This window comes from Chrysemys picta, chromosome 11 (genome assembly GCF_011386835.1).
Source record: "Chrysemys picta bellii isolate R12L10 chromosome 11, ASM1138683v2, whole genome shotgun sequence".
Classification (NCBI taxonomy): Eukaryota; Metazoa; Chordata; order Testudines; family Emydidae; genus Chrysemys; species Chrysemys picta.
Genome location: NC_088801.1, coordinates 5248567 through 5261023, shown reverse-complemented (window position 1 = coordinate 5261023; position 12457 = coordinate 5248567). Strand labels below are relative to the sequence as shown.

The 12457-nt window shown below is 41.5% G+C and overlaps 1 protein-coding gene across 1 annotated transcript in view; it reads right to left on the bottom strand.

The window, feature by feature from the left end:
* MAP3K2 (mitogen-activated protein kinase kinase kinase 2) overlaps window positions 1–12457 on the bottom strand; it is a 70988-nt gene that overhangs the window by 26416 nt on the left and 32115 nt on the right. The window contains 5 exon segments of the mRNA XM_065561419.1: window positions 1479–1534; window positions 1536–1559; window positions 3061–3191; window positions 5691–5790; window positions 6758–6871. Coding sequence (XP_065417491.1) covers window positions 1479–1534; window positions 1536–1559; window positions 3061–3191; window positions 5691–5790; window positions 6758–6871 — 425 coding nt within the window.

The window sequence follows — 12457 nt, the reverse complement described above, 5'->3', positions numbered from 1 at the left end:
TCCTGTCAGAGCGGAACAGGAAGAAAGCAAGACTTCTGAATGGATATTTATAACTCCGTGAGCTCTTCAATCATCAACAGTTAATTACTGGCATGATCACAAAACACTACAGCAAACCAAATTAAAATTACAAGACAACACAAAGGGAAAACATGGACATGTTTAATTTCTGATGACAATGCAGAAATTTTGCACCATGTGCTGGGTTGAAGAATTTTATTTGAGTTATCTGATGTCTACTCACACCTTAAATCATCACCCAAAATTTAAAAATATTTTAGGATTTTTTTAATGTATCATTACAAAGTTTTGATTCAAACTTCCAATTTCAAATAGATTAATTTTTACTTTCCCACAAAAGAAAATAAACGCCCTCTCCCCAACCATATGGTGAGACCCTCTCAGATCATCCTTCAGTTTCCAGCACCTCCACATATGGATCCCCAATCACTTTAAATGCCGGAAAAGATGGACTTTGCAGCATACGTGGAAGATAAGTCCTTCCACAATGATGTCCTTATCAAATAAGGAAAGGAGGCACAAGGAATTTACCTCAACTATGACTGGCTGTTCTGCCAGTCTGACTGGTTCAACATGGGAACAACCATCCATTTCAGGTTGGTGGATCTGTGGTTCATAAATGTGTACTAATAATTTTAATTAAGTATTTAAATATTAGATAAGAGTGGCACAAAATGACAAAACCTAAGTAAATTTAAAACCAAACCAAGATAACAGTTGACTGTATCTGCTTGTTTCGCCTGTACAATGATTTCTTTCAGAACAGAAAATATTCAACTTAAAAATAAACAAATAAATAAAAAAATCAGCAAATAACGTCCGTCAGTTCATCTGGAAAATCTTCAAATTTTGTTTTATTTATAATATTTGGGCACGCAGGTGGAACTGAAATGTTCAGTAAAATATGTGCGAACAATATAATCCTATGTGTTGAATGGATCTTTATCTGCAATGACTATATACAACTATCGCTCACCTTCCCGTTTACGTTTGCCTGTTTGCACTGATTTATCATCTGTGCAGTAATATTAAGCACAGTGCTGGGTAACCCATTAGTAGAATGGAAGTTTCTTGCAGATTATACCAATATCTAAAGTGCATGTTTAAGGGAGCTGTTCATGGCTGTGGAATACACACAATTTACAAACAAGACAACCATGGCCAGATTTACAATAAATCTCTGTGTGCAACAAAAAGCAGCAAGTCCAGAAACTGATGTTTTAAATTTCATGCATCTTCAAAAACAGGCTGATATGGCACTCTTCTCTTCTGTGCATCAGTAAGCAGTTAAATCCCAATAAGTAAGTAAGTAAGTAAGTAAGAGAGAGAGAGTGTGTGTGTGTGTGTGTGTGTAACGTACACCTAGAATTGTTTCTGAAGGTGAGTTACTATGCTCTGTGGTAGGTACTTCCAAGCATATCTAGCAGAAAGAAGTGCTGAATATAAGTAGTTCTTACCCATCTAAAGGGCTGTCAAGTGAGGGACAGCTTCCTGAGCCAGAGTTTTCAGGACCTGCTCAAGGACAATGGATCCAGCATCTAGTAAGTAACCATAAGAGAGAGGGACTGAAAATCTTTTTTTAAGGTGATGGTTCTTTACATCACATTTTATAGCTCAAAACCCAACATACTGATCATAAAAATCAGCAGTTATAACTGATGTGGCTGAAGTCCTAGTGTATGGAGTCCTGCTTGTTGAAAAGCACTCTGGTGCTCTTCTCCCACCTAATACAAACACATTATTTGTATTTATGTATTTAATTTACAGTGTTTATAGTAAGTTATAGCAATTATGTTAAAAGAAATGTATGTAGTACACCACACAAAGAGAGGGAGTGTTTGCAACACCTATATTAGATAACAAAATTTGCTTGGTCGCTATCTCAGGCTGAAATTTTTTGGAAAACATGAGCAAAAAAATTAGGCTACTAAAGGATAGTTAGCTGTGGCAATGCTTCAAAAAATCCTTTTGTTTTTTAAAGAAACGGCTCCAGGAGAAGAACCTGAATTTGAAAAGGAGATGATTATGGGGTCAGAGGTGTGTCTTTTGCTGCGGCTGTGACAATCCAGGTTACATGCCCTTTTGAGTGGCTGGTCCAGAGAGGATATCAGTCTACTACTTCTACCAGCTAAGTGAGTTATTCCTATAGTTTAAGTAGTAGAGGCATATGCTATAGAGCTGAAGGTCCTACATTAAATACTACTGATGACTCATGCAGGTGGTTGTTACAATTGCACATGCTATAAATATTTTACATTTTGAGTGTCCATACATGCAATCCTTGGTCTCTAATTCCCTGTGAGCATCTGTGTACTTGAAATGTCTGAGAGGCATCAAGTGACTTTATGCAGGCCAATGGTAATGATTTTTATTATGTACAGAAATGGGCTGGATCTGATCAGAGGATTGGTAGGCAGTGTTGTTCAGTGGACAGGGCCTGCACTGAGGGTCAGGAGATACAAGTTCTACTCCCAGCTCAGACACTGACTTGCTGTGCAACTGACAAGTTACTTTCACACCATGCCTGTTTTCTCTTCCACACTCTCTCATCTCATCTCACTGTAAATTCTTCATGGTAAGTACTGACTCTTTACTACTTGTGAGGATACAGTCTACCTGTAGGAGGTCCTGATCCCAAATGGGGCACCACTGTAATAAGGATAAATAATAATGGCCCAGATGTGAAAGGCACATAAATATCCCATTTTCAATCCTCTGAGCTATTCAGACTCCTCCCATCTTTTCCATCAGTATCCAGACGGATACCGATATTCAGATGAGAGCAGGATTTCTTGTAGATTCTGATACTCAACTATTCTACAGAATGAAGCTAACAGACAGATCAGAGGGACAGAATGACACGCCCCTGTGCACCTGCCAGAAGAAGTGGTAATGCTTATTAGGTTTATAGTACTTCACTTTCTTAAACCATTATACAAACATTAACTGAAAAGCTGATAGGTGGGACTTGGTGGGTCAGTCAGTCACCAAGCCCACAGTGACATTTAATCAAGTGGAAGTGAAAAAAATATGTATTACTTGATCCATGCTTTCTGGAATGAACTCGCCTTCACTATTGATACTAGTGAATGATCCATTTCGTACCACCTGGTTCAGCTCATCTGGTATGTACCCCGGGGGAGGTGAACTTCTATCACGTGTATTAGAACCTTTAAAAAAAAATAAAATAAAAGGCAGTTTATTGGAGAACACTTTGCTTGGACTGGAGATTAAAAACAATCCTCTCCTGCAAAAAAAGCTTACTATGGTATTTTCTTTCTTTTGTAAAGCACGAAGTTTGCTTCTACATCTACCATGATTTATTCACAATTTTTAAAAGCTCACTGTTGCTCTCGTGTGGAGCCTGATACTGCAAGGTACTGAACTCCCAATGGCCAGGATTAAAAAACAAACAACCCCAACTGGGCACCATCAACTAAAACTTTAATGTCCTCTCCTAAAATTTAATGTATTTAATGTATTACTTTAAAATGTATTAAGTGACAAAATAAAACCCCAATCCGGGTCAATGGATGTGGACTCTGCTCGTGCGAGCAGCTTCCAGGATCAGGGCTAAAATGACAAATTAAGAACTATTAAACATCATGAGTTAGGATTGCTTACGAGTCAATCTATATACTGAAGGACTGAAAAAATTTCCATTGTTTCTATAGCAGAGAACAAGAACAACAGTTCAGTTTACTGAAGAGGGTTTAAAGGTAACTGCAAAGAATTCACTACTATCACATCACTATGCCCTTTGTATTCTGGAGAGGGTTGCAAAATGATTCTTTGGGATAAAACCCCAAATTAATTGACTCATATTATATGAAAGTGTGTGAAAGGGATGAATCTTAAGGTGCCTTTCAGCCATCTTCCTTTCTCCCAGAGACTAATATATATCAGTTTATATTTTCAGTGTTATCTTTAAGGATAAAACTTACTTTAAAAATATATATATATGAAATTCTCCTTCACATTCCTCACTAACCCAAAATTAAGGGCAGTCATAGGCTTCCTGGGGCCCAGAGCAGCTGTGATCACTTTCTCCTTTACAACACTCCTAGACCTGTAGTCAACATTCTGTGTTTCTCCCGCAATTTTGGTGCCCTTAACTTCATTAGAAGAGAGACAAGATAATTCTAAACCTGTAATCTGGGAATTGTGTCCATCTACAGATCTGTCTCTGGATAAAAATTTGCCTCTGTCAACGTGTAAACTATCTGGTGCATTCTAAATCTTGCATTTAGAATGCCCCATTTTCCGCTATACAGCACAGGCATATAATTCATTAATTCCAGCACACCAGACGACTGGATCTAGATTTCATCAGAATGGAGCATTTACTGACGCCAACTCTCGTGATTTTATTGAGATCTCATGACATTTTACTTAAACCCCAGCTCCTGGAGTCTTATGAGGATGTGAGATTTCAGCTTTCACTAAAAACAAAAAAACAATGTTTTTAACCATCATCATTGCAGAGAAGAGCTTGAAAACACAAACCCTAAGATTTAAAATCCAGAAGGCAAATAAAAATAATCCAAAATGTATTATTTATTAAAAAACAACACAAACAAAACAACAAAACATGATTTTTTGTGGCCTGATTCATTATTTTAAACCTTGCAGTTGGCACTACTTGGTGTTGTAAATAAAAAGCACATTTCAACTGCATCAAACCAGGTGTGACAAATTGTTACCTAAATATAGGTCCTTATATCACATTAACATTTGTATTTAATACGGTCATATTTAAAATTTTAAAGAAAAGATGGCTGAATATCCAATCCCAAAATAAAGTAAGCAAGCATTTAATTAAGCATCCAACTATCTCCCTAACACAGATGAGTTACAGTGCCACACTATTTTCTTTTGTTTGTAAACAGTGCTATATACACTGCAAAATATGCTTACATGATGTGCAAAATCAAATTTAATTACAATTAAATTGACTGAAACAAATGTTACTTGTTCAATTAATTCTTTAGCCAAAGAAGAAGTGAAACCAAGGAATCCACATAATTAAATTTCACAAGTTAACCTCACACTTCAAACTGTGCATAGGAGAAAAGGTTAATTAGCCCAATGCTAACGCAGGCTGCTTCTCTAGAGGTACTTTAAAAGCAGCATGAACAATCTAAATCGTCCAAACATCATTTTTAAGTATGGAATCTTACAGTCAGGAAAATGCATTGCATTTAAATAAATATGGCTTTGTCAGAAGCTCAATCCTGCATGTAATGAAGTCAAAGGAGTATTGACACTGACTTTAATGGATAGAAGGGAGGAGTCTGCAAATGAACAATAAAAAAGAAATCTATAGATGAACATTAGGGAACAAAGAATTAAACCCATTTGCTAATATCCCAAATCTAATTCTATTACAGGGTTCTTTCAACTGTGGATTAATTCTTGTTTGGTCAGTGTTTTCTGCACTAAACATTTACACAAATTAAAAAAATATTTACCTTTATTTAATTTTTCTTTGATTTTTACAACTAAAAATTATCACCTAACTCATCAGCATGAATAAAACCTCAATAAAAGAAATATGGCATCAACCAATCAATCAGGATTAATAGAGATACTTTCTCAAGTACGAGTCTGCGGACAATTTACAGTGAAAGCTCATACTCTTAAAATCACAGGAATATTAATTGCTTTACCTATTACAGACAGCCTGTTTTTCCTCTCTGCCACTCCAAACACTGTATTATCCAAATCTTCCAGTGATGGCAATGGTTCCAGGTTACTTAGGACAGGAACCTAAAAATTAAAAAAAAAAAAAAAATTAAAACAAATAAGTTTAATTCTGTAGTCCCGAAAGGAGAAAAAAAAGAAAAAAACACTACAGATTTCCAAAAGCTCTTTATGTTACGAGAAATGTTTCCATGCAATATATCCTTTTTTTTAGAATATAAGCTTAAGGAAAAGAAGCCAATTTGCTTCAAAGTCCATATAGTTCATATCACTTCAGTAGTTTATTCAAACATTTCTACAACCACATCTTAAATTACACTGAAATAGCAAATTATGTTTCAGTTATAATTAGGATTTTTTTCAAACTTGCAATTTTCAGTTTGTGTCAAGAAAAATACACATTCTCTTTTAGCTCATGGGATCTGATGTTTGGATTTCAGCTTGAAAGAATCACTATACAAAATAATTATTATTATTTATAATGTGGTATAACTCAAATTACCAAATTATTATCAGGGCCTTATTGTGTTAGTAATGTCCACATAAAGTGGTATTGTGGGACATAACACAAATCTACTACATCTCTCCACTGTTACCATTTGTTGTGACAGATGCATTTGAACACTTATTTTTATTTAAAGAAAGTTTGAAATTATTAAATTTATAAAGTTTAAATAGCAGTTTCAAATACTGCACTAGCCTCTGAAATTGCACGCCAATGTTGGCCATTTTACACATTTTCCTATTTTAAAAAATATATCTTTTGCTGATGTATGAAAAACCCACACAAAGAGGGTAATGAATAATTTAACTCTCCAGGGAAACACAGTGAAACTGACCAAATATGAAATGTTACATGCATAAAGTAAAGGAACTGAACAAACAGAAAAACATTCTCTCTAATCTCGGAGTAATCTTAGATGTTACTTGTAACAATAATAGATAAATATTTCACACAGAAGAGTAATTTTTAAGTAGGCAGTGTCCCATTGAACTCTTTAATCTAGACATTAATAAATATACTAATTTGTACCTGTGAATTTCCATGTATTACAAGCAATATCTTGAGGCTCTTCATGTGAACACTACGATCTAGCAGTTCAACAGCTTTGTCCAAATCATCCTGTGTGGTTAACGGAATCACCAGCTACAGGGAAAGAGAGGAAAAAATTAGTCTTAATAAGGGACACAAAAATAGTAGTGTTGGTATAAACCTGATACTGTATGTGACTAAGGACTCCCCCCCTCCCCCACCAATTTTTTTTTGTAAATCAATTAACATAAAATACTATGATAATGCAGCATTGAGACGGCTCAGTCAGGCACTGAAGAGAATCAGGAAATAATATTAAATTTGAATCACAATTTTAACTTTGCCTTCTAATCTGTAAAGCATAATGAAGCAGGCATTCATTACAAAGTAACAACCATTTCAAAATATACAATGTAACATTTTCTGCAACTTTAGATACATGTGTAGCATCTTCTAGTATATTTTCTTCGTTCTCCCACATAGAAGTATCATAATAAATCACTGTACCTTCCCCTCCCCCAGAGCTCATATAACTTCTTTTCTACATCATTATGTATTTTGTCATCTCTCATAATATACATTCAAAATACAATTTTTAAAACAGTAATGTTGTTTATACACATTCACCAATGACTTATCTATTAAGTAATTACATTATTCAAGGAAGGGTGCCAGACAGGAACATTCCTACATGGGATAAATACAGGCCTCACTAGGAAGGCATGAATTGAATTTATCATTTGCCTAGGCCAGGGTCACAAATTGCCAACTAAAATCCACTTAAATTATAATTAACATTTTTTTAAACCATAACCAGATTTTAATCAAATTGGAATGGAAATATCTCCTGTTTATATAAAGAAACTGCAAAATACTGGTCTATATCAATGGATTTTCCCTGCCCACAAATAACTATTGTAATGAAATTTGAGGAATGAAACATTTTGCAAATTTGGTTCTCTAGCAATCAATTAACCTCCATGTTACCCAAAGAAAAACACAATCAAACGGGGTGTGTGTGTGTGGGGGGGGGGGACGACATTTTAGAATAAAACCAGAAACTAAGCTATTAATTAGTATTTGTATTATGTTAGAACCTAAAACCCATAATCAGGGATTGGGACATCATCATAATGGTCACTGTAGAGATATAAAGTACAGTAAAGACTGTCCTATCATAGAATATCAGGGTTGGAAGGGACCTCAGGATGTCATCTAGTCCAACCCCCTGTTCAAAGCAGGACCAATACCAACTAAATCATCCCATTTGTCAAGCCAGGCCTTAAAAACCTCTAAGGATGGAGGTTCCACCACCTCCCTCGGTAACCCATTCCAGTGCTTCACCACCCTCCTAGTGAAATACCTAGTCCTACCTCAAAGATCTTAATTATGATACAACAAGTGGACAAAACCAAACAAATGGTTAGGGAAGAAAAGGTAAACAGTAGTTTCTAATATTTATTAGCTTAACAGTGGTAGGTTGTTTCTAACACACTTCTCCTTTCTCATTTTAACTCAAGAGGAACAAGAGGAGCAGAAAATTCATTCATATGCCCAGAGGCAGATTACCCTTTTGTGGGGCCCTGGGCCAGAGCAAGTGGGGGCCCCTCCCCATCCCTTCCGCCTGCAGTAGCTCCCTCTGCTGCCCCCCGCCCCCATGCTCCTACCAGCAGGAGAGCCGGGCGGGTAGGCAGAGCGGGTTGCGGTGCAAGGGCACCCGTTTTTCTGAGGCCCCCCAGTTGGCTATACTGCCTAGAGGAACTAGGAGGAAGAAAACAATTAAGTCCAGAAATGAGACAGAAGGTCTGGCTCTTTACTCAAATGTTCCAATACTAATAATAGTATTTTACACTTACATAATATTAATTTTTAGATCTCAAAGCACTTTACGGTGAGGGTAAATATCATCCACATTTTACAAAAAGGAAGGGAGGCACAAAGAGATTAAATGAGTTGCCAAAAGTCACATAGCAGATCAGTGACAAAGCTGGGAATAAAAATCAAATTCACACCCCCATCCCCTTCCCCAGTCTGGTGTCCCATCCACCAGAGCATGCTGCCTCCCTACAAAATCTTGCGTCTGTGCCCTCTGCCTTATCCTTGTTTAGACAAATCCCATTCACCTGACGGAATGGTGCAGCGGAGAACCCTGCAAACTCAAGGCAGAAGCGACTAACCTTGGCCCTTCTGCAGCTTTTTATGCAGGAGGCCATCAGGTGGCCTTCAGTCATCATGAAAATACCTTGGATTTCAGTCTTGAAATGTTCAGCTGTCAAAAAAGACGGTTACTCACCATTGTAACTGTTGTTCTTCAAGATGTGTTGCTCATATCCATTCCAAACAGAGGGTGTGCGCGCGCCGCGTGCACGATCGTCGGAGAATTTTCTACCCTAGCAACACCCGGCGGGTCGGCTGTGGAGCCCCCTAGAGTGGCGCCTTCATGGCGCTGGATATATACCCCAGCCGACCCGGCGCCCCCTCAGTTCCTTCTTGCCGGCTACTCTGACAGTGGGGAAGGGGGGCGGGTTTGGAATGGATATGAGCAACACATCTCGAAGAACAACAGTTACAACGGTGAGTAACCGTCTTTTCTTCTTCAAGTGCTTGCTCATATCGATTCCAATCAGGTGATTCCCAAGCCTTACCTAGGTGGAGGGGTCGGAGTGAGACATTGCTGTGTGCAAAACTGCTGAGCCGAATGCAGCATTGTCCCTGGACTGCTGTACCAGTGCGTAGTGAGCTGCAAATGTGTGGACTGATGACCAAACTGTAGCTCTACAAATGTCCTGGATCGGAACTTGAGCCAGGAAGGCAGTCGAGGAAGCTTGGGCCCTCGTGGAGTGAGCAGTGAGGTGCGGTGTTGAGACACCTGCCAGGTCATAGCAAGTCCGGATGCAAGACGTGATCCAGGAGGATAGGCATTGTGAGGAGACCGGTAAGCCTTTCATCCGGTCGGCCACTGCAACAAAGAGTTGCGTCGTCTTTCTAAAGTGCTTTGTGCGGTCAATATAGAAAGCTAGGGCCCTGCGTACGTCCAAGGAATGCAAACGCTGGTCTTGGCGAGTAGCACGTGGTTTAGGATGGAAGACTGGGAGAAATATATCCTGATTCATGTGAAACGGAGAGACCACCTTAGGAAGAAAGGCAGGATGTGGACGAAGCTGCACTTTATCCTTATGGAAAACCGTGTAAGGGGGCTCGGATGAAAGCGCCCTGATTTCAGAAACGTGCCTTGCTGAGGTGATGGCTACGAGGAAGGCTGTCTTCCAGGATAGGTACAGAAGTGAACAGGTGGCTAGTGGCTCGAATGGAGGCCCTGTGAGCTTAGAGAGAACCAGGTTGAGATCCCACGTCGGAACGGGCTGACGTTGTTGTGGGTACATCCGGTCTAAGCCCTTGAGGAATCTAACGACCATCGGGTTAGAGAATACCGAGGACGCGAGTTCCCCTGGGTGAAAAGCCGATATAGCGGCCAGGTGAACTCTAATTGAAGATATCGCCAAACCCTGCTGTTTTAGGGAGAGGAGATATTCTAATATGAGAGGAATAGGTGCCTGTAACGGGGGCATGGCTCGTTGTTCGCACCAACAGGAGAACCGCTTCCACTTGGCCAAGTACGTGGTCCGTGTTGAAGGCTTCCTACTGCTCAGCAGAATCTGCTGGACAGAGTGCGAGCATTGCCGCTCTGCCTGGGTGAACCATGGAGCAACCACGCCGTGAGGTGGAGTGATTGTAGGTCGGGGTGACGTAGTCGGCCGTGGTCCTGAGAGATGAGGTCTGGACACAACGGCAGCGGGATCGGTGTCTGAGCCGAGAGCTCCAACAGTGTGGTGTACCAGTGTTGCCTCGGCCACGCTGGGGCGACTAGAATTACTCGAGCCTGGTCTCTGCGTAGTTTGAGCAGCACCTTGTGGACCAGTGGAAATGGAGGGAAGGCGTAAAACAGGTGGTCCTTCCAAGGCAGGAGAAACGCGTCCAAAAGAGAGCCCGGAGCTCGCCCTTGTAGGGAGCAGAACGCGTGGCACTTCCTGTTGGCTCGAGATGCAAACAGGTCTACCTGGGGAAATCCCCACTTCTGGAAAACGGAATAGATGATGTCCGGACGAACAGACCACTCGTACGTCTGAAAGGACCTGCTGAGTCGGTCCACTAAAGTGTTCTGGACTCCAGGGAGGAATGATGCCGTGAGATGGATTGAGTGGGCAATGCAGAAGTCCCACAGGCGAATGGCCTCTTGGCATAGAATCGACGAACGTGCTCCTCCTTGCTTGTTGATGTAAAACATGGCCGTGGTGTTGTCGATGAGAACTAACACACAGCGGCCACGTAGGAGATTGAGAAATGCCTGGCACGCCAGGCGCACCGCCATCAGTTCCCGAACATTGATATGCAGGGCTAACTGGGGTGCAGTCCACAGGCCCTGGGTATGGTGTTCGTTGAGATGGGCACCCCAACCCAGAGATGAAGCGTCTGTGACCAGGTGCAGAGAGGGTTGTGGGGCATGAAACGGCATCCCCTCGCAAACCACACTGTGGTCTAGCCACCAGGTGAGGGAGGTCAAGACCGAGTTCGGAACCGTGATCACCATGTTCAGGCTGTCCAGATATGGGCGGTATACCGATGACACCCAGGTCTGGAGTGGGCGAAGCCGGAGTCTGGCATGCCTGGTTACGTACGTGCAAGAGGCCATGTGACCCAACAGGGTGAGGCACGACCTCACCGTGGTAGTTGGGAAGGCCCTGAGTCCTCGAATGAGGCTTGTGATGGTATGAAAGCGATTTTCTGGTAGAATAGCTTGTGCACGTCCGGAGTCTAGGACTGCCCCAATAAATTCTATCCTCTGGGTAGGCTCTAGAGTGGATTTCTCTTCGTTGAGTAGGATGCCCAACTCGTGGAATGTGTGTACTATTATGCGGACGTGAGCTCGAACTTGCTCTCTGGCGCGACCGCGTACTAGCCAGTCGTCTAAATACGGGAACACCTGTATCCCTTGCCGACGAAGGTATGCCGCCACGACGGCCATACATTTTGTGAACGCTCTTGGGGCCGAGGATAGGCCGAAGGGAAGGACTGCAAATTGGTAATGCACCCTGTTTACCATAAACCGCAGGAAGCGCCTGTGAGGCGGGTAGATTGCTATATGGAAGTATGCGTCCTTCTTGTCGAGGGCGGCGAACCAGTCTCCAGGATCCAGGGAAGGGATAATGGTCCCCAATGAGACCATGTGGAACTTCAACTTTACTACAAATTTGTTGAGTCCGCGTAAGTCTAAGATGGGTCGCAGACCCCCTTTGGACTTGGGGATCAGGAAGTAGCGGGAATAAAATCCCCTGCCCCTTAACTCTAATGGAACCTCCTCTATGGCCCCCATAGATAGGAGCGTAGAAACCTCCTGTATAAGAAGTTGCTCGTGAGAAGGGTCCCTGAAGAGGGACGGGGAGGGAGGGTGGGAGGGGGGGGATGAAGAAAACTGGAGAGCGTATCCCCTCTCCACCGTGCGAAGGACCCAACGGTCCGAGGTTATAAGGGACCAAGCACGGTGGAAATGGGAGAGGCGATCCCGAAAGGAGGGGGTTGGATCCTGGGGGGTGACTGGGGCTCCGTCCTCGACTGCACCTTCAAAAGTTCTGCCTGGGGCCTGAAGGTGGCCTAGGTGGCCCCTGGTTCTGACCGGGTTGAGGGCCGGTCAACCTTCTCCTA